Below are 19,909 nucleotides of genomic sequence, written 5' to 3' on the forward strand. Positions count from 1 at the left end.
CTGCACGTGCATTTTAAACTGATAGGATGTATAAGATGCAGCCCTGGAAGTTTCTTATTGGTAGGTGCTATTCTCAGGGCTGTGGAATGTGCTGACTGTTATCTGTGGGGCCAGGAGTCTCCGTTTTTACCTTATAGGGCGGTTTTCATGCCCAGGCTTGCTTAATCTATAGTTTCCTGGAAGGGGGGGCGATAGCAGGCGGGGGTCAGGGCATGTCTAGACATGTCTAAAGCAGCAGCCAAGCATTTTACAGAAGCTAAAACAGTTAGAGGGGGTCTGGAGGGATTGGGGGGTAGCAGGTGAATGAAGAGGGTCTCAGGGTCCTACAAAAATAATAAAATATATTTTTTTAAAAAAATAGGGCTGGAGAGATGGCTCAACAGTTAAGAGCACTGACTGCTCTTGCAGAGGATCGGGGTTCAATTCCCAGCACTCACATGGCAGCTACTAGCAGTCCTTAACTTCAGTTCCAGGGGAATCCGAAGCCCTCTTCTGAGCTCTGTGGCGCTGCACGACATGGGTGCACTCACATACATGCAGGCAATACACTCATACACGTAAAATAAAAATAATAATTTTAAAAAAAAAAAAGAGAGAGGAGAGCCCAGCTGGGGAGGGAGGCCCCAGCCCTCCAGTGCCAGGAAGTCAGGAAGGACTCCCAAGAGCACTCCAGGGTAAGAGGGAATCCCCAGACTGTGATGTTCAGGAAACAGCAAGTGATGCACTGTCAAAAAAGAAGAGGCCTTCAGACTCACTAAAGGAGGGTGCTAGCCATCTTGCCAGTAGTAGTTTGATGGCGTGAGGCTAACCGAGGTCTACTGGAATGCATTTGGAGAAATGGCAGCAGAGTTCTCAAGGAGTCTGCTGTGAAGGGAAGCACCTGTGGGATGGTGGCCAGGGGGACCAAGAGGGGTTTTGTTTTTTGTTTTGTTGGAAGTAATGACACATTTACATTTGAATGTAAGAATCTAACAGAATCTGAGATAGGTGAGGAAAGTTGATTATGGAAGAGAAGAAAGAATGGCTCAAGCAGTGCCTTTGAGTGGTTGAGAAAGGAGGAGGTTAGTGCCAGGGTGGGGCTGTCCCTCAACTTTGAATGGGAGCAGAGGCAGTTATCTGTGACAAGAGAGAAGGTGAGGGCAGGTGCCAGGCAGAAGGTTTATGTGGTGGGAGCTGCTCCAGTTATCTCTGTGAAGAGAATCAAAGTTAGCACTTGAGGGAAGAGGTCAGAGATGTTAGGAGAATTAGGAAGACATGATACATCTGGAAGAGCAGATAGGACAGTGAACAGACTGGAGATATTATGATATGGTTACTAGGCAGTGTTACTTAGGCCACTTAAGACTTAGACCACCTAGCTAGCTGGATTGTGTTTCTAGGCATGTTCAGCAGGTTCAGTTGGATTTAAAACAAGAGTTATAAGGACTAGGAGTATAGACTGGTGATAGAGTGCTTGCCTGGCACGTGCCTCAGCAGCACAACATATACACATATATCATCACCACCACCACCATCACCAGAATAGTTAATTTACTAAATAAGCCTGGCAGAGTAACAATAGAATGAGGACTTGGGGACATGCTTGTAACTAATGTGTGAGCAGAGTACATCATTCCTTTGGTCTGGTTTTTGGCAATACAGGTTTGACAGAAGTTTTCTTGGTTTCAGGGTTCAAAAAGGATTCTTCGCTCCAATGAGATCATCCTTCCAGCAAGTGGCCTGGTAGAAACAGAGCTCCAACTAACCTTTTCCCTTCAGGTAAGAATTTCCTGAACCTTGAAGTTCTCTAACCAGCCTTGACCAGCCTGGTTCTCAATCCTGGACATTTTTTTCTCCAAAAGCAGCCAGAGCCCAACTTTGACAGGAAATAACAGAAGTCACCCAGAGGCTCATGACTAATGCTGGGCCTGAGCAGCCCCTGAGCCAGGCCAGATAGGAGTGCTAGACTGGGGCTGTTGATGCTGAGGTTCAGCCTCCCTCTACCTGACCGTAGCTGATATGTAGCTGCCCACTGTGCCCCACCACACTCAGCCTATCCCCTTTCCTTACTGATCCTAATCTCGGGCCCCAGTGGGGTACAGCCCCTTTCGGTCCCTGCTAGGTCCATCTTCTCTTCATCTCTCCCAGAGTATCTCTTTCATTATAATCCCGGTAACCTATGTTGAACCATGTGGACAAAACACCTGACCAAATGGCAAAGAATGAGGTGGTTTCTAAGCCTGTGTGAATCCTCCCAGGCACCCTGAACTGCCCCTCCAGCATTTCTTTCTCACTCTGACCAATCATTTTTATAGACAGGAGAAACTGAAGCACAAAGGGTCATATGTCCTCTTGCAGGACCCTGAGGTCCTGATTGCTTAGTAACCATCTATACTGGTTTCTTCCTCAGTACCCTCATTTCCTTAAGCGAGATGCCAACAAATTGCAGATCATGTTGCAAAGGAGAAAGCGGTACAAGAACCGGACCATCTTAGGCTATAAGACGTTGGCTGTGGGACTCATCAACATGGCAGAGGTGAGCAGAATACAGTCTCAGACTACAGACCTCTAAGTAAGAAGCCAAGAGAGTGCTAGGCCTGACTGTTCCCCCAGAAGATGATGTTCCCAGCATGCTGGCAGTATTTAATTTTCTTTATAGGTTAATTATTTTGTTGGAAATTTAGGCTCTAACTTTTTTGTTTTTGTTTTTGAGACAGGGTCTCACTATATAGACCTGTCTGGGCTACAACTCACTATGTAGACCTGGTTCATCTTGAACTTGCAGAGCTCCATCTGCCTTAGCCTCCGAAGTCCTGGGATTAAAGGGGTGTGGGCCGAGCTGTTTTTTTTATCAATTACATACTCTTTTACAAAAATATGTTTCTCTTTTATCTCTTTTTTTCTTTTTAGATGAGTCTCACTGTGTTGCCCAGGCCAAGCCCAAACTCCTAGTCTCAAATTAACTTCCTGCCCTGGCTTCCCATGTAGCTGGGACTATAGGTACATCATTGTGACATAATTTTAAAGTCAGTTTTATAGAAAAATTATTAAAATAGAGGGCTGGAGAGATGGCTCAGTGGTTAAGAACATTGGCTGCTCTTGCAGAGGACCCAGGTTCGATTCCCAGCACCCACTAACAACTGTCTGTAACTCCAGTTCCAGGAAGTCCAATGCCCTCTTCTGGCCTCCACAGGCATTGCAAGACACAGGTGCACTTGCATACATACAGGCACTACAATAAAAATAAAAATAATAACTGAGCATGGTGGCACACGCCTTTAATTCCAGCACTCAGAAGGCAGAAGCAGGCAGATCTCTGTGAGTTCAAGGCCAGCCTGGTCTACAAGGTGAGTTCTAGGCCAGCTGGGACTATAGGGAGACCCTGTCTCAAAAAGACCAAATAATAATAGTAATAATAATAATAAAACCAAATAATAATAAAATAAACAAAATCTTCATATGCCAGATTCATCCAGATACCTAACTTGTTAACTATTACTGTGACTGCCTCACTTTTCTTTCTGTATATTGTGGATACTAGGTGTTTTTCCCGAGCCATTTGAGAGTAAGTTGCAGGAATGATGCCCCCATTACATGTTAATACTACGTTTGTTAATTTCCTAAACACAAAAGTGCTGTCCTACCTAAGCCCCATGCCACCACCACAGATAGGACATTAACAGGGACATATGATTACTGTCTAACCTGCAGTGCCCAGTCCTGTGGGAACATCTCAAGGCCCAGGACCAGATCTAGGAGATGGTTGTGTTTCTTCATCGCATCTCTGGTCTCCAGCAGTCTGTGGTTGTCCCGGGATTTTCCTTGCCTTTCATGACCTTGATAGTTCCTGAAAGTACAGGCTGGTTACTTTATCAAATGCTCTTCAGTCTGTGCTTATCTGTCATCATCTTCACATTAGCTTCACCAAAGTAACTCTGTTCTTCCCAACATACTGCGGGCTGCACATGACGTCCACTTGTGCTTTCTCTGCTGGTGATCACTGCTGCTACTCAGTTAAGGTGGTGTCTGTCAGGATTTAACTACAAAGCTAATAAATAAATACTTTGTGCTCACTAGTGAAAGATATTTTTTTATTTTTTTATTTTATGTGTATGAGTGTATTGCTTACGTGTATGTAAGTGTACCCGAGTCCTGGAGTGCCCACGGAGGTCAGAAGAGGGCGTTAGATCCCCTAGAACTGCTGCTAAGATGGTTATTAGCCACCGTGTGGGAATCAAACCCATGTCCTCTGCAAGAGCAGCCAGTGTTCTTAACCACCGAGCCATCTCTCCAGCCCTGAAAAAATATTTTATATGGCAGCATTTTAAGACTGTAACTATCTCTTTCAGTAACTGGTTTTAGCATGTATTAATGATTTTTCATGTGTATGTGAATGATGGATATGTGTTCTTGTTTGTGTATGTGAATGCCAGTATATGCATGGCATGGCATGCATGTGGAGTGAGAGGAAAACCTTGGGCATCAGACCTTGCTTTCTGCTTTGTTTACCTCTAGTACACCGGGCTAGCTGGCCTATCCACTTCCTTTCTGCCATTAGGACTGCTGGGATTGCAGAAATGTGCTGTTGTAACACTGCTGCATCTAGCTTTACCAAGTTCTGGGAGCCAAACAGGTCTTCAGACTTACATGGCAAGCACTTTCACTCATTGAGACATGTCTCCAGTCCCCATCTATTCATGATTTTTGCCTGAATTGCTTAATACTTCAACGCTTGTCAAACTGAATTTCTCATCCTGCCATCCCTCCTTTAGTGATTATTTGATCCATACATCACTCCCTTTTTCCATTTACCAATTGATTCACTTATTTATATCAGTTATGGCCTGTGGATTCTTGTTTTATTGATGCGGTTTAATCTGATGTGCGTGCGTGCGTGCATGCATGCGTGTGTGTGTGTGTGTGTGTGTGTGTGTGTGTGTGCGCGCGCGCGCGCGCCAGGGACTTATTACCCCCCAAGCTTTCTTGTATGTCCTTTTGATAGGACCCTTCATCCTTTACATGCTGTCTTACTTTCTGGTACAAAATAGCCCACACTTACCTTGTCCTTTCCCTGACCCAGCCTTGGAATGAGCTGATTTTCTGAGGAGCCCTGGGGTATTTTAGTGGAGAATGGTACTTAGAAAACCAGATCAGAAGGCCAGGCATGGTGGTGCACACCTTTAATCCCAGCACTTGGGAGGCAGAGGCAGGCAGAACTTTGTGAGTTCATGGCCAGCCTGGTCTACATAGTGAATTCAAGGACAGCTGGGGCTACAAGGAGACCCTGTCTCAAAAAGACAAAAAAAGAAAACCAGATCAGAGTACTAGGAGTACTCATGTCTCCAATAGGGATATTGTTACTTCTTTCAGCAGACAGAACTAGGAAGTATGTACATACATACACATGTGCACATATGCCCTCATGCACATAGGCCATGGCTGTTTGAATGTTTATGCACATACCTATCCCACCAAGAATGCACAGTGGTAACCTCAGTTCTAACACAATACCATAGAGCCTGTTCTTACTTTTCCCTTTTCTCTCTCTCTCCAACAGTAAGAAACTAGGCTGCCGTTTTTCTCCTGTGTCTGCTCACTTGTGCAGTTCTTCTATGTGCCAGGCAAAGGAGAAGTAGAACAAGGCCATCAGACAGTTTTAAATTTTTATTTGTACCTTAGTAAATGAAGTAAGAAAAAATGTTACGGTCCCAGTAGTCTAGGTGAATAGACTAATCTGTCTTTTGTCTTGAGGTTTTATATGAGGATGAGGTACTGGGGAGGGAATTCATGTCAAATCCTACTCCCCCAACTATGTCAAGCTCCACCGTTTCCCTGTATTCTGTGGCTCTTTTCCTCATTGCCAGGCAGTTTGACCAGTGCATATTGGCCTGGCCTTCACCCAGCCATGAGAACTAGTTTCCCTGTAAAGGACTTAATCTAACATGGGACCCTACAGATTAGCAATCATGTTCAACCTCAAGGTTCATTTGTTATCTTTAAGTACATGGCCCTGAGCAGCAGGTGGTACTTCTGGAAGATAAGTGTTTGGCTTGGTTTTGGTTTTGGTTTTGGTGGGGTGTTGTTTTGAACTTCTGAGCGCAAGAGATCCTTTTGCTGTAGTCTTTCCTGGTAGCTAAGCTAGAGGCATGCCTCTCCATGTTATAACTTGGAGATTGTTGGGTTTTTTCTTTTTTAGATTTATTGTTTGTGGGTGTGTGTGTATGTGGGTGTGTGTGTACATATGTGCACACATGAGTGTAACAAACCCATGGAGTCTAGAAGAAAAGTGTTGGCTCCCCTAGAGCTGGAGTTACAGACAGTTATGAGCCACCCAACATTAGTGCTGGGAATAGAACTTAGGTCCTCTGAGAGAGCAGTAGACTCTTAACTGCTGAGCCATCTCTTCAGCCCCTGGAGATAGTTTTTAAACATAAGGCCTTGAAAGCAATAGGAAAACAGTAGGCATAGATTTGGAAGTGAGAAGGAAAATATTAACAGAACGCCATTGCCATTGGCTTGTATGTCCACTCGGATTTATGAAAATGACAGTTCTGCTAAGGTGGTTCTGCTGCATTCTTTGTTCATAGGTGATGCAACACCCCAATGAGGGTGCTCTGGTGCTTGGCCTGCACAGCAATGTGAAGGATGTCTCTGTACCTGTGGCAGAAATAAAGATCTACTCTTTGTCCAGCCAGCCCATTGACCATGAAGGAATCAAATCCAAGCTGTCTGGTAAGATATATGCAGTGTCTGCAGACCCTATGGAAGATGAGGGAACTAGTGCCCTGACCTGGCCTCCAGCCTGGGAAAGCTGAACAAAATACACATGAAATGTACCCGAGCAAAAGAAGCTTTCAGAGCTCTAAAATAATGCATGGCCTCACCCTGGCTATGGCCCTTCCCTCCAACCCAGTCATACTGATTCCTATCTTTCAAAGTCTCTTAGGCTAACTATCCCAGGGTAAGGCTCTTACCATGGTGTCTGTCTGTTCCAGATCGCTCTCCCGATATTGACAACTATTCTGAGGAAGAAGAGGAAAGCTTCTCCTCGGAGCAAGAAGGCAGTGATGATCCATTGCATGGGCAGGTAACGTCCCTTGGCCCCTCCCTCACAGTGTGAGAAGCTCCTGAGATTCCCCAGCCTCATTCTGTCTCCTGCCTGCTCAGGACCTATTCTATGAAGATGAGGATCTTCGGAAAGTAAAGAAAACTCGGAGGAAACTGACCTCAACCTCAGCCATCACTAGGGTGAGCCATCTAGGTCCAGTACAGCACAGCTCTGACCCTTGGATTAGGAGGGAAGTAGTGCATTCAGACCTCATGGGGTATTCTGTCCCCTCGTGGTCATACCCTGAAGATTCTGAACCATCCCCAGAATCTCTACTACCACCCACTAAGAATTGGTGTGTTAGGAGCCACTCTGGTGCACAGGATGTTAAGGCTGTAGATTATGCAGGATACAAAGAAAGCTGATAACCATTTTTCCAGAATCTGAAACAAATCAAATATTTCTTTAGGGAGCACAATGACTGACATACCCAACCTCTCCTCCAGGTGATTGTTTGAAGTGATGTATTGTCTACTGCAGAGAGAAACCAGCTCTCTAGAAATACTGTTGTAATAAACTAGAACTTGAGAACCGCAGAAAACTCTGGGTTTGCTATGGCTTAATTACATTACATATAGTTCCTGCCTTGGATCGATTACCCTAGAGGCAGAACCCTTTTGATTATGTCTTCTACCTAAGATTCCTTCAGCCCTTATTCTTGCCGAAGTTGGAGTTCTGGACTGAGAGGCTAAAAACTTGAGCTCTTCAGTGACCTCTGGCTGATCCTAGAGTTCCTGTATTTGCATACAGGCACCTCAGAAGTCCCAGGGGAGAAGTGTTTCATTATGTTCTCTTAAGTGCAGAGTCAGCCTAAGGCCTGACATCCTGAGAGAGGAGAGAGTTTTCTTCCCATCTAGGGAAGACCTGCCCTTCTGAAGATGTATCCCAGCCTGGCCTCCCACCATGAAATAACCCTCTCACCTCTGCAGGCAAGGGTTATGAGATGTTAGGGCTGGAGAGATGGCTCTGTGATTAAGAGTACTGGCTGTTCTTGCTGAGGACTTAGGTTCACTTCTAGCACCCACATGTCAACTAACAGCCATCCATAACTACAGTTCCAGGGGATCCATCATCCTCTTCTGGCCTCCATGGGCATTGCATGCATGTAGTGCATTTACATGCAGGGAAAATACTCATACACATATAAAAATAAACCCAATTTAAAATAAATAAATAAATAAATAAAGGTCATGAGACTTTCAAGAAAGCTCTAAGACTAAACCCTGATTTTCCCTTTGCATCAGTGACTCAGGAGCGTAAGAACTGCTCCATTTTACCCAGGTTTCTAAGCTCTCTGTGGAAGACAGGTTCCCAGAACCCAGCCCTTCCCTTCATGCACTCTGAGAAGGGAGATCAGCTATAGGGCCCTCTGTCAGTTTCCTCTGCTGAGCATTTCTCTTTCTTTTCTCTGTAATCATGGGAGGTCCTGTTTTCTCCCCACAGGATGCCCCCAGGGCTTCCTGAGTCCTTTTTCCTATGGTCTTCTTAGTACTACCCAGTGTATAACCAGAGACTAGTGACAATATCCATCCCCCACAAGTGCTACTGGAAGCTGCAAGTACTTTCTAGTTGTGTTTCTGTACATTTATTAATGGCCCTTTGCTTTGTGTTCTCTTCTGTGCATGTACATTTTCCTCTCCCCACCAGGAACACTTTGTCCTAGACACTGACCTACTTGTGTCTTACATTCTCTGTCACTGTGAACTCAAGTTTACATGTCATATTAGTTCTCCCTTCCTACCACTCTCAAAGTTTTAAGTGTGTAAGTCAATTATTTCCTTTCCCAAATCGGAGCCTGTCATTTAGGCCAGAAATATGTGCAGGCACAAACTAAGCCTGGAACCCAGAACAGAACAAGAGACACAGTGAAGTCAGGAAGCCCAGGCTCTGGGTCATCAGTGAGCTCCGTTATCTGGAAATGCAGACTCATCTCAATAAGTAACTGTTACACAATAGGATGGGTGCTGTAAGGTAGCATTCTGCGTAGGGATAGTGATGACCCTAATGGGAAATGGCCTGCTCTGGCAGCATCTTGGATGAGATGCCAAAAGGTAGATTTTTGAAGACCAAGTTCATGTTGAGAAAGGTCTTGTTCAGTGTAAAGACCCAGAGCAGTGTTTCGAAGTATGAACAATGAGTTTCCACTTGGCTCATGGTGAGGCTGTTCGAAGCACTGTTCTCAAGGAAAGGGACCAGCCAAGACTGCCAGATTGGGGTAAAGCAATATGATGGGCTCTAGAGAAAACAAAATTGACCATCAGCCAGGTGGGGACAAGGCCATTGCAGTAACCTCAGATACATGGAGAAAAGGCCTGAATGAAGGCAATGGTAGTACTAGTAGAGGCAGGAGGGCCAAAGTTATCCAGTACAGACTAAGGGAGGAGAGCGGGAGACTGTAGGTGTGGGTTGCTGATGCTGCTACCTTATGGTCATGCAAGAAGAGGCTGAATGCTGTTCTGAAACAGAGCATGGTTATCTAGGGCCCTCACCAGCTGGCATCTAGGTCTGAAGGACAGAGCAGAGGATGGAATAGGGGTGTACCACTTGGAATTATTGGGGTGCAGTGGAGGTCTTGGGGATATATGAGACTGCCTTCCAGCCTCCCAGCCTCCCAGTGCTCTGGGAACTGCACCCACATCCGCCTGTTTTTCCAGAGAGGTATTCAATGCAGGGGCAGCAGCTCTGCCTTGGCTTTTTATTTTCTCACTGATCCTGGCAGGGGTGGGCTTGTGACAGTGTCTTTTGAACTAACCATGAGTAGATGTTACTTGAGAACAATGTATAATTTGTCTCCACAGCAACCTAACATCAAACAGAAGTTTGTGGCCCTCCTGAAACGATTCAAAGTTTCTGATGAGGTATGACACCCCCCCCTCATTTCCAGGGTTAATGCTGATTAGAATTCGCAATTTCATGCTTCAATCCTGTCCTGTGTAGTTGTTGGGAGTCAGGATTCCGGGGTCATGATTCCTGCCCTCCTTGCCTATATAGCAGAGCTGCTGGAGAAGAACTTTATGCTACTTGAAAACGTGAAGTATGCAGTTTCATGGTATTTAGAAACAGGTAGCACAGTTACACCCAACCATTTGGCTAATACCTAAGCCTCTGGTGTGGGGTGGAAATGACAGATCTGGCTGATTTTTAATTTTCTCTCACATCCCAGCAGCAGCAGCAGCCTGAGCCGTGGGTGTACCCTCAGTGGTTAGTGCCCACTGATTGGAGCCTCCCAGATTCTGGAGGTCTTGGCTCCAGTTCTCACTTATCTGTAGAATAAAAGAGAATTAAAGATAGAAATTGTTGAGAGAGGCCAGGCATGATAGCACATGCCTTTAATCCTAGCACTCAGGAGGCAGAGGCAGAGGCAGAGGCAGAGGCAGGTGGATATCTGTGAATTCAAGGCCAGCTGGATCTCCACAGGAAATCCCGGCCAGCTGGGGCTGCAGGGAGACCCTGTCTCAAAAAGACCAAAAAACAAGAAGACGAAGAAGAAGAAGGGGGAGGGGTTGGGGGGGGAGGAAGGAGGAAAGAAGGAAGGAAGGAAGGAAGGAAGGAAGGAAGGAAGGAAGGAAGGAAGGAAGGAAGGAAGGAAGGAATTGTTGAAAGAGGATCTTTGTCCCTCCATGGGCTGCAGAGGAAGGCAGGCTAGCCCAACCAGGCCTGGCTTCTGGGTTTTCTTGTATGGTTCCTTAGGAAGCACATCAGTACACTCTTCCTCCTGTTACCAGTCCTGGTGTGGGTATTGAGAGTAACTGAGAAGGAAAGCCCTACCATGTCCCTGCTATCCAAGTCAGGCTACTCAGCCATGACTCTATGGCACATCTCTTTACAAGGAGTACTGGGGAGACCCATTGGCAGCTGGCCTAGGAGACAGAGTTGTTCATTTAACCACAAATGTTAATAGGAAGAACACCAATTCAGAAATCTTCGTTCTGCTTACAGGTGGGCTTTGGGCTGGAGCATGTGTCCCGGGAGCAGATTCGGGAAGTGGAAGAGGACCTGGATGAACTGTACGACAGCTTAGAGATGTACAACCCCAGCGACAGCGGCCCTGAAATGGAGGAGACTGAGAGCATCCTCAGTACCCCAAAGCCAAAGCTCAAGTGAGGCCCAAGCTCCTCCTAGGCTGTCTCTGAGCCCCCTCTTCCCTCTGCCATGGTGTTCCCTGCATCCTTTCTTGTACCTCACTCAGGGAATCATGTCACTTCATTCTTCTCTGAGCCTGTAGCTCCCTGGTAGAGATCAGTGTTTTGCCTCTGACTGACAAAAGTCTTGATAGGAGTCTCTGGAAATCCCTTAGCCCAGATTCCCTTCTCTACCCCAAAGCATCCTACCTCACCAGTATCCTCAAAGCCCAAGCTGTTGACCTGCCTCTAACACCAACTCCACTCAGCTCTTGTGAGCCACTGTTCTGAGCTGTGGTCACCACTGACCCCGGCTGTGCTTCTTTGCTGCAGGCCCTTCTTTGAGGGGATGTCACAGTCCAGCTCACAGACGGAGATTGGCAGCCTCAACAGCAAGGGCAGCCTCGGAAAAGACACCACCAGCCCTGTGAGCAGATGGATGGCAACAAGGGGTGGGAGAGGGACCTGTGTACTGGCTTCTTACTCGGGGCCCTCTGCCTCTCTGAGCATGGCTCCTTGGGGGCCTCCAAAGAGTGGCTTCAGCCTTGTTACTCTCAGCCCTGGTTGGGAACTTAGTGATCCAGGGGCATTGCTGTGTCTGGTCAGGTGTCCTTTCAGCCTGCTCCTATGTGGCATAGAGCCTTCCCTCCTGCCTCAGGCACTCTGTGAGGTGGCTGAGAATATAGGGCCTAACGAAGGCAGTCAGCCAGGAGGATGTAATTCTGTCTTCTAGACTGGGGAAAGAACAGGCATAAAGAGACAGAGGGATTTGTCCAGAAGGTAGTAAATGGGCTTTGCTGAGTGGAGAGCTCCAAAAGGAGCAGTGCCCTTGAGGAAGGTAAAATCTAGTGAGGAGCTTTTGATTTGCCTGCTGAGCAGGAGGAAAGAGCCGTGACACCCATCACCCAGCAGCTGGTCATAGGCAGGAGTCTGAGGATGCCAAGTCCACCTCGGGCTGGGAAAGCTGTTCATTCCTTTGTTCACAACTAAAGGCAGGTGGATATCATACCTAGTTTCATAATAGCTGTGGTGTGCTGTTCAGAACGATGTTTTTCTGTTGAGAGAATCCAAAGCTCTCCAGTTCTTGCTGCTTTAGCAGCAGATGAGGTATGCAGTCATTTGTTCACCAGGGGAAATACAGATCTTATCCTGCTGGTGGATATTAACTGAGGAGATGACCTGAAGGTGCAAGGCACTTCATCTGCCGAAAAGCAGTCTGTGGCTGGCCGGCTCCTCTCCTGGGGTATGTCAACAGTGGCCTTTTTCCCTTCTGCCACCAGGCGGGGCTGTCTCCCAGCTTATCTCTCCCTGGTTAAGATGCAGCTGACCAACAGGGACCACTGGTTCCTCGTGAGAAAATAAAAACTCTGGCCTTTGCCAAAAATTACCCTGTGGAGAAGCTTCAGCTTACTGCTTTCCAGTCCACGTCCCCAGCACTTTTGCATTCTGAATCAGCAAGTGGAGCTATTATTATGAGCAAAAGCTGGTTTACAATATTGAGAGAAAATCACCTTGACACTCAGAAGCCTTATTTGGTAAAGGTATTGGTTCAGGAGCCCAGTTAGCTCAGAACCCAGTCTCCACAGTATGATGACTCCTCATTTGGGCAAAATCAAACCAAAAAGCGCTTGCCTGTAAAGGATGGAATTCCCAGTGTGAATGTTGAATTGCTTGTTCTCAAGCTTCTGTTTCCTTGGCTGCAACGTCCATGTGAAAAGCACATGGAGTTCTGTGAGATCCTGTGGGTCAGGCTCAGCAGAATGCATGCTGATTGATCTGCAGGAAGTATAAGCTATTGCTGCTTTTACTATCACAGGTCCTTAGCAGATTTCAATTCTGGAGTTCTAAAAGTGATTGAATCTGAGTATCTTCTACATAAGTCCTTCAAATTCTGGTTCCCTTGGCCAAATCTCAAACTTGCTTTGTTTCCCTGATGAAATTTCTATTTTGAAGAGTCCCATATGTCTTGATGTGGGTGTGGAACTGTGAAATCCTTTCATTTGAAGGCACTTTGAAATGGTAGAACAAAGCTGTGCCTCTTCACATGGAGAACTTCCGGGTAGATTAGGAAAACATGTAGTCGATTGCTGAATGTGGGGAGGCAGCAGGATGCAGCTTCATCCCTGTTGCTGAGAGCTGTTGCTTTTATTACTATTATTATAATTATTTCAGTCTTTTTCTTTTTGTGGTACAGGGGCTAGAACAGGCTTTGCTGTGCAGAGAATGAACTCTATCACTCAGCTATGTCAGCATTCATGGATTCTTTGTAATGTTCCACTTTTAGAAACTTTTAGAGAATTCAGTTTATTACTAGAGCCAGAAAGAATGTTTGCTGATACAAATTGCTACTGTTGTTGAGTTTTCTCAAAACTCAAGCACACTGTAGCAGCATGATTTGGTCCTCTGAGCTGACAGCAGTAGAGCCTGACAGTGCTTCAGGACACCAGCCCAAGATGCAGACTTCGAGCCCAGACTTCCTGCCACTGGAAGTTACTCTTTGTATCCCACTGTCAGTAAAGGTGTTAGAGACTGGTCCTTCACTTAACACACACACTTGAGACACGCACATACACTCTGCCAGATCAATAGCTACCATTGCCCATGGCATAGACTAGACTGCTGGGACCTCAGGAACACTTCCAGTGCCAAACAGTCAGACATAGCTGGAGGACTGTAGACTCCAGGGCCCGGGTGGAAAAGAGCCCTTCATTTCTGGTAGGGGTGGGACTGAGGATCAAACCTAAGGCCTCACACATGCTAAGGCCCCTGAGCCCCAGCCTTAAGATAAAGAAGCAGGAACAGAAGCTTGAAGACTTGGGGGTTTGTTCCAGTTTTTCTTTGTTACATATCTTTTTTTTTTTTTTTTTTTTTTTTTTTTTTTTTTAAAGAAAAAAAAAAAAAAAAGAGGACGATAAATCTTTCACTGTGATATATCAAAATAATGCAGGCGTGCACCACCACACCTGACTATTAATTAATTTATTTTTTTATGTGTATGAGTGTTATTCCTGCATGTAAGTAAGTACACCTGTGTTGTGCAGTGCCCAAGGAGGACAGAAGAGGCTGTTGGATCCCCTGGAACTGGAGTTATGGACAGTTGTTAGCTGCCATGTGGGTGCTGGGATTTGAACCTGGGTCTTCTGCAAGAACTGTCAGTGTTCTTAACCACTGAGCCATCTCTCCAGCCTGTTTGTTACATACCTTAATAAAGCTTTTGAGAAATGGGGGAGATAGATCTCATCAAATGTCACCACCATGCTGTGACAACACTGTAGCTGTCCCAGGCTTTTACAAATCATGCTACTTTAAAACACCCAGTGGAACTGTGTTATTACCCTAGTTCATGCTGAGCTCCATGAGTGAGGAGGATCATCTCCCACCCTAGGTCTGAGGAGCACTTCTCTGGGATTCTAGACTCTGTTAACATGGGATAATCATGTAGACAGCACATAAATGAACTAGCTGTGCAGTCTGGAGGCAGCCTTTTCTGTGTGGCTGTGAGCCTTTGCACAGGCCATGCCATCTTAAGCCTTAGAGGCTGGGGTCACAGCATCTAGCCCAGATGTGTCAGATTTGCCTTGGAGATGGCTTTGAGTAGTGGTTCTCCACTGGGGACAGTCTTGCCTCCCACGGGACAATTGGCAATAATTGGGGAAATTCTAGGATGTCACCAATAGGAAGGGCTGCTACTAGCATTTAGCGAGTAAAGGCCAAGAATGCTACTGAACATTCTGTAGTGCGCCAAGAATGACCCAGCCCCCAGTGTCAGTAGTACCCAGGTGGTTTAGTGTGTGACACAGGGATTCTGCTTTTATAATCTTTGTTCCTTAGTTTACCCAGAGGTATTCTGAACTTAATTAGGCTGTCATTCCCCAGTTTGATGATTTACTCAGAGAAGGGGCTTTGAGTAATTGAGATTAAGTGTGATGTCCTGCATATTTCCTTCCTCTTTTGGTTCCTTAGAAGAAATTTCCTGAGGCTAGTGTGTCAGTGACACCTGTAGCCACAAGGCTCCATCACTCACAATGTGACTTGATGCATGCACAGCCAGATTATTAGCATATATGAAAGCTCTGGTTATACATCTTCATAAACTGCCTAATAAACTTGACATTTGGGAGAAGTGCTAATAAAAGTTGTGACAAATGGAGAATTAATTCACACCTAAGCCTTCATATGGGGCATCTTTTGCTTAATATACTTTGTAGAGTGTTTTCTGGATGACTCTACCAAGCAAATAGCATTTAATTACCATAGCTGTCTTTAGTCTCAAAATGAAAGTCCCAAACTGAAATTCTCTCTTCTCTGGCAAGCAAAGGCAGTGCCATACATCCCTTTGAGGTAATAATGTTCATAGAATTAAGAGCATAGATTTTATAGATCCAGCAGAAAACTACCTAACTTTAAGTCCCTCTGCCCTAGCAACATAAGTGGGAGTCAGAATTCCTGGGTTTGCTGGGTGTGGTGGTGCACGTTTTTAATCCCAGCACTGCTGCAGATGGAGGTCTGTGAGATCGAGGCCAGCCTGGTCTACAAGGAGACCTTTTCTCAAAAGGACAAAAACAAAAAACAGAATTCCTGGGCTCTAAATCTCTGTATCATTAACTTAATGGATCTTTGTGAGATCAAGGCCAGCTGGGGCTATGGGGAAACCTCTCAAAAAGACAAAAACAGAATTCCTGGGTTCTATATCTCTGTATCACTAACTTAATGATTTAAAAAAATAAATTGACTGGATGTGATGGCACACTTCCAGCACTCAGGAGACATAGGCAAGTGGATCTCTTTGAAATCAAGGCCAGCCTGGTCTACATAGTTCCAGGCCAGCTGAGACAACAGGGAGACCCTGTCTCAAATAAATAAATAAATGAATAATAAAATAAATTGGCCCCTCTGAAGCTTAGTTTTTCACAAAAACACCACAGCCCTCCCCCAAGATGAAAGCCCTAAAGACTTCATGAGGTTGAAGATTAAGTGAGAATATTTTAAGTTTCTTAGGGACCTAGTAAGACCTAGTAAAGTACGTTAGAATGAATTATTTGGATCAGGGATAATTAATTATTATACTTTTTGCAGATGGAATTGGCTGCTCTAGAGAAAGTCAAATCTACTTGGATTAAAAACCAAGATGACAGTTTGACTGAAACAGACACTCTGGTAGGTATGGCTTAGTCTTCTGCTTCAGTCATTTCAAATAGTTTTTTGTACCTTTAAAAATAAAGGAAAAGGGGCTGGAGAGATGGCCCAGTGGTTAAGAGCACTGACCCAGGTTCAAATCCCAGCACCCAAGTGGCAGCTAATAACCATCCATAACTCCAGTTCCAGGGTAATCCAACACCCTCTTCTGTCCTCTACAAGCATTACAGGACATGGGTGCACTTACATACATGCAGGCTATACATTCATACACATAAAATTAAGAATTACAAAAATAAGTTGGACGTGGTGGCGCATGCCTTTAATCCCAGCCCTCAGGAGGCAGAGGCAGACAGATCTACATACCGAGTTCCAGGCCAGTTGGGGCTACAGGGAGACCTTGTCTCCAAAAAAAAAAAATTATAAAAATAAAATATTTTTAAAAAATAAAGAAAAAAAGGTTGATGAGCTGGACAGATGGTTCAGCAGTTAAGAACACTTCCTGTTCTTCCAGAGAACAGGGGTTCAGTCCCTGCCACCCACATGGTCGCTTGTTGGACCCCCAGACTGGGGTACCCGACGTTCATGGGAGGTCGCACCCCAATAACTCAGTCCCCAAATCAGGAGATGCAACAAGCATGAGGATTTATTGGCGTTTTGCAAAATGGACTCCCACCTCACTCGGAGGACAGTTCACAGGTTTCTTTTAAAGACAAGCGGCGGCTATGTGCCAAGCAGAGGTGGGGGAACTTCTGGGATGATTTCCAGCTTGGGCAGAGGAGCATGAAAAAGGTCAGCTCAGCTTGTTCTTTAGAATTATTTTTCATTTTTACTTCCTTGTACAGTTTTTCTCAGGCCTGGGGGATTTTAGTTTAAATCCATCATTTTGGAGGGACTTGGGTCCATCATTTGGGGGGACTTGGGTCCATCAGCTAACAACTGTCTGTAACTCCAGGGAATCTGGTGCCCTCTTCTGGCCTCCGCAGGCATTGCATAAAATAAAAATAAAATATTTTTCAAAATAAATAAAAAATAAAGGAAAAAAAGGTTGAGCTAGGCATGTTGGCCCAAGGCCTTTAACCTCAGCACTCCAGAGGCAAAGGCAGGCAGATCTCTGTGATATGGAGACCAGCCTGGTCTATATAGTGAGTTCCAAGCCAGGTGGGTCTACAGGGAGACCCTGTCTTAGAAAGAATGGGGGGAGGGGGAGGGTTAGGCATGGCATACACCTTTAATCCCAGCACTCAGGAGGCAGGCAGGAGGATCTCTGTGAGATCTAGGCCAGCCTGTTTACATAGCAAGTTCTGGGCCAGCAGAAGCTATAGGGAGACCCTGTCTCAAAATAATTGATCAATTAAAATAAAGGAAAAGGGCTGGGAGGCAGAGGCAGGTGGATCTCTGGATATCTATGAGTTTGAGGCCAGCCTGGTTTACATGAGTTCTAGCCAATCAAGGGCTATATAGTCACTGTCTCAAAAATTAAATAAATAAGCCGGGTGTGGTGGTGCATGCCTTTAATCCCAGCACTCAGGAGGCAGAAGTAGACAGATCTCTGTGAGTTCAAGGCCAGCCTGGTCTACATAGTGAGTTCTAGGACATCTAGGGCTACAGGGAGACCTTGTCTCAAAAAGACCAAAAAAAATTTTTTTAAATAAATAAATGGGAAAATTGGAAATTTTATCTTAATCTTTGGACTTGTGAATGTCCTTTATTATTCTCTATTTCTTAAAACCCTTACCCTGGAATGGAACCCACCCTAGAGACTAGATCCTTCCCCACATGAGCAAATCAGAAATGCCCCTTTTGCCCTAAGTAGAACTGACCAAATGCTAATTTGGATTTCTCACTTTAGTTCCAGGTGTCCTGGAATTCACTATGTAGCCCTGGCTGGCTTCACTGGATCTCACAGAGATCCACCTGTCCCTGCCTCCAGAGTGCTGGGATTAGAGGAGTACACACCAGCCTCATTTCCTTCTGGAAGATAATGTCCAGTATCTTCCCCTGGGAAGTTATCCCTTTTCCATAGTCTGTTGTTCATTCTCTCAGTGTCCAGGAAACTTAAAGCATTAAGTCTCTGAGGATCACTGGTCAGCACTTCCTTCTAGGACTTGATGGAACTGAATCAGCTGGGGTGCCATCATACAACCTTTAACTATATACCTGTTTATGTACCTGCTAATGCTGAGTACAGAGCATACAAAGGTGCCATCAAGGTCCCTCTCCAGGGGAACCCACCTGTGCACACCAAGAACAAGGATCAACAGAGGTCCAGGGAGATGCAATGGATGCAGACTGGGGAAAGGTCCTCTGAGATGGATACACTCACAGGATACTTGGCAGTGTACCCAGTGGGACAGAGCTAGACACTGGATGGGTGGGAGAGGGAACTTTACAAAACGCCATCTGGGATATGAGCCACGTAGCAAGATCTGGTGGTTGAATGGAGTCCAAGAGTCATCTTGGGCTTATGTTTCCTATATTTAATAAATACTACATTATACATGTTGAGTATCATAAAGCATTAGGTTGATTCAAGGTTAATTGAAAACCTCCTGTGCCATCACTTTATAATTCACTTATAATTTAAAAAAGCAGTCTCTATTCTTGCCCCATTGCTTTCCATACTGCACAAAATCACTACAGGGATATTTCGAGATGAAATTCTAATAATGTCACTTCCTGATTAAGAATCTTTAATGCAGGCTGGGTGTAGTGGCGCACACCTTCAGTCCCAGTACTCAGAAGGCAGAGGCAGGTGGGTCTCTGAGTTCCATGCCAGCTGGGGGCTACAAGGAGACTTTGTCTCAAAAAAGACCAAAAAAAGAGATTCTTTAATGCAATGACTAACCAAATCTCAGACTAAATTTTTTTTTTGAGACAGGATTTCGCTGTAACCCAGCTGGTGGCCTGAAAGTCAGTATGTAGACCAGGCCTGGACTGGAGTTAAAGGCGTGCACCACCACACCCAGCTCAGACTGAATTTTTTTTTAACTTTTTTGAGAATTTCATACATGCATATAAGATGTTTTGATCAAATCCATGCCCACTCTCCCCTCCAACACCTCCCATATCTCCCCATCACTTTTTTCTGACAATTTCGTGTACTCTTTCTTTCTTCCTCAGGTTGAATCTTTTTTATTTTTTTTAACTTTGAATGTGTATGCGTATATTGCCTGCATGTAGGTAAGTGCACCCGTGTCATGCAGTGCCCTTGGAGGTCAAAAGAGGCAATCAGATCCTTTAGGACTGAGGTTGTGGACAAGTTGTTAGCTGCCATGTGGGTGCTGGGATTCAAACCCAGGTCTCTATAAGAACAACCAGTGTTCTTAACTGTTGAGCCATCTCTCCAGACCCCAACTCAGACTGAATCTTAGTTGGGTGTTGTATAGAAGCCAGACATCCCAACATGCATTTGTTAATGTGAAATTCACAAACTGACAGAACTTGTCAATGACAGAAGTCGGAATACTTGATAATTATGGGAGTGGAAAGAGGCATATGGTAGAACCCTTCAGGTGTGCTGGAATGTGCTGCCTTGATCCAGCTAAAGATCCCTGGCTATACT

General features: G+C 45.3%; 1 protein-coding gene across 2 annotated transcripts in view; it reads left to right on the forward strand.

Moving 5' to 3' along the window:
* Positions 1 to 19,909, forward strand: part of Pacs1 (phosphofurin acidic cluster sorting protein 1) — a 148,286-nt gene that overhangs the window by 114,665 nt on the left and 13,712 nt on the right. The window contains exons 3-11 of one of the 2 annotated variants that reach the window (XM_008822247.2): positions 1,669 to 1,758; positions 2,390 to 2,515; positions 6,567 to 6,711; positions 6,975 to 7,066; positions 7,147 to 7,227; positions 9,886 to 9,945; positions 11,027 to 11,187; positions 11,542 to 11,635; positions 16,285 to 16,365. In XM_008822247.2, coding sequence (XP_008820469.1) covers positions 1,669 to 1,758; positions 2,390 to 2,515; positions 6,567 to 6,711; positions 6,975 to 7,066; positions 7,147 to 7,227; positions 9,886 to 9,945; positions 11,027 to 11,187; positions 11,542 to 11,635; positions 16,285 to 16,365 — 930 coding nt within the window. The remainder of the gene's footprint in view (positions 1 to 1,668; positions 1,759 to 2,389; positions 2,516 to 6,566; positions 6,712 to 6,974; positions 7,067 to 7,146; positions 7,228 to 9,885; positions 9,946 to 11,026; positions 11,188 to 11,541; positions 11,636 to 16,284; positions 16,366 to 19,909) is intronic. The other variant, XM_008822249.2, reaches the window with a different exon arrangement.

The sequence above is a fragment of the Nannospalax galili genome, unplaced genomic scaffold (assembly GCF_000622305.1).
Source record: "Nannospalax galili isolate Female #2095 unplaced genomic scaffold, S.galili_v1.0 scaffold1328, whole genome shotgun sequence".
Taxonomy (NCBI): Eukaryota; Metazoa; Chordata; class Mammalia; order Rodentia; family Spalacidae; genus Nannospalax; species Nannospalax galili.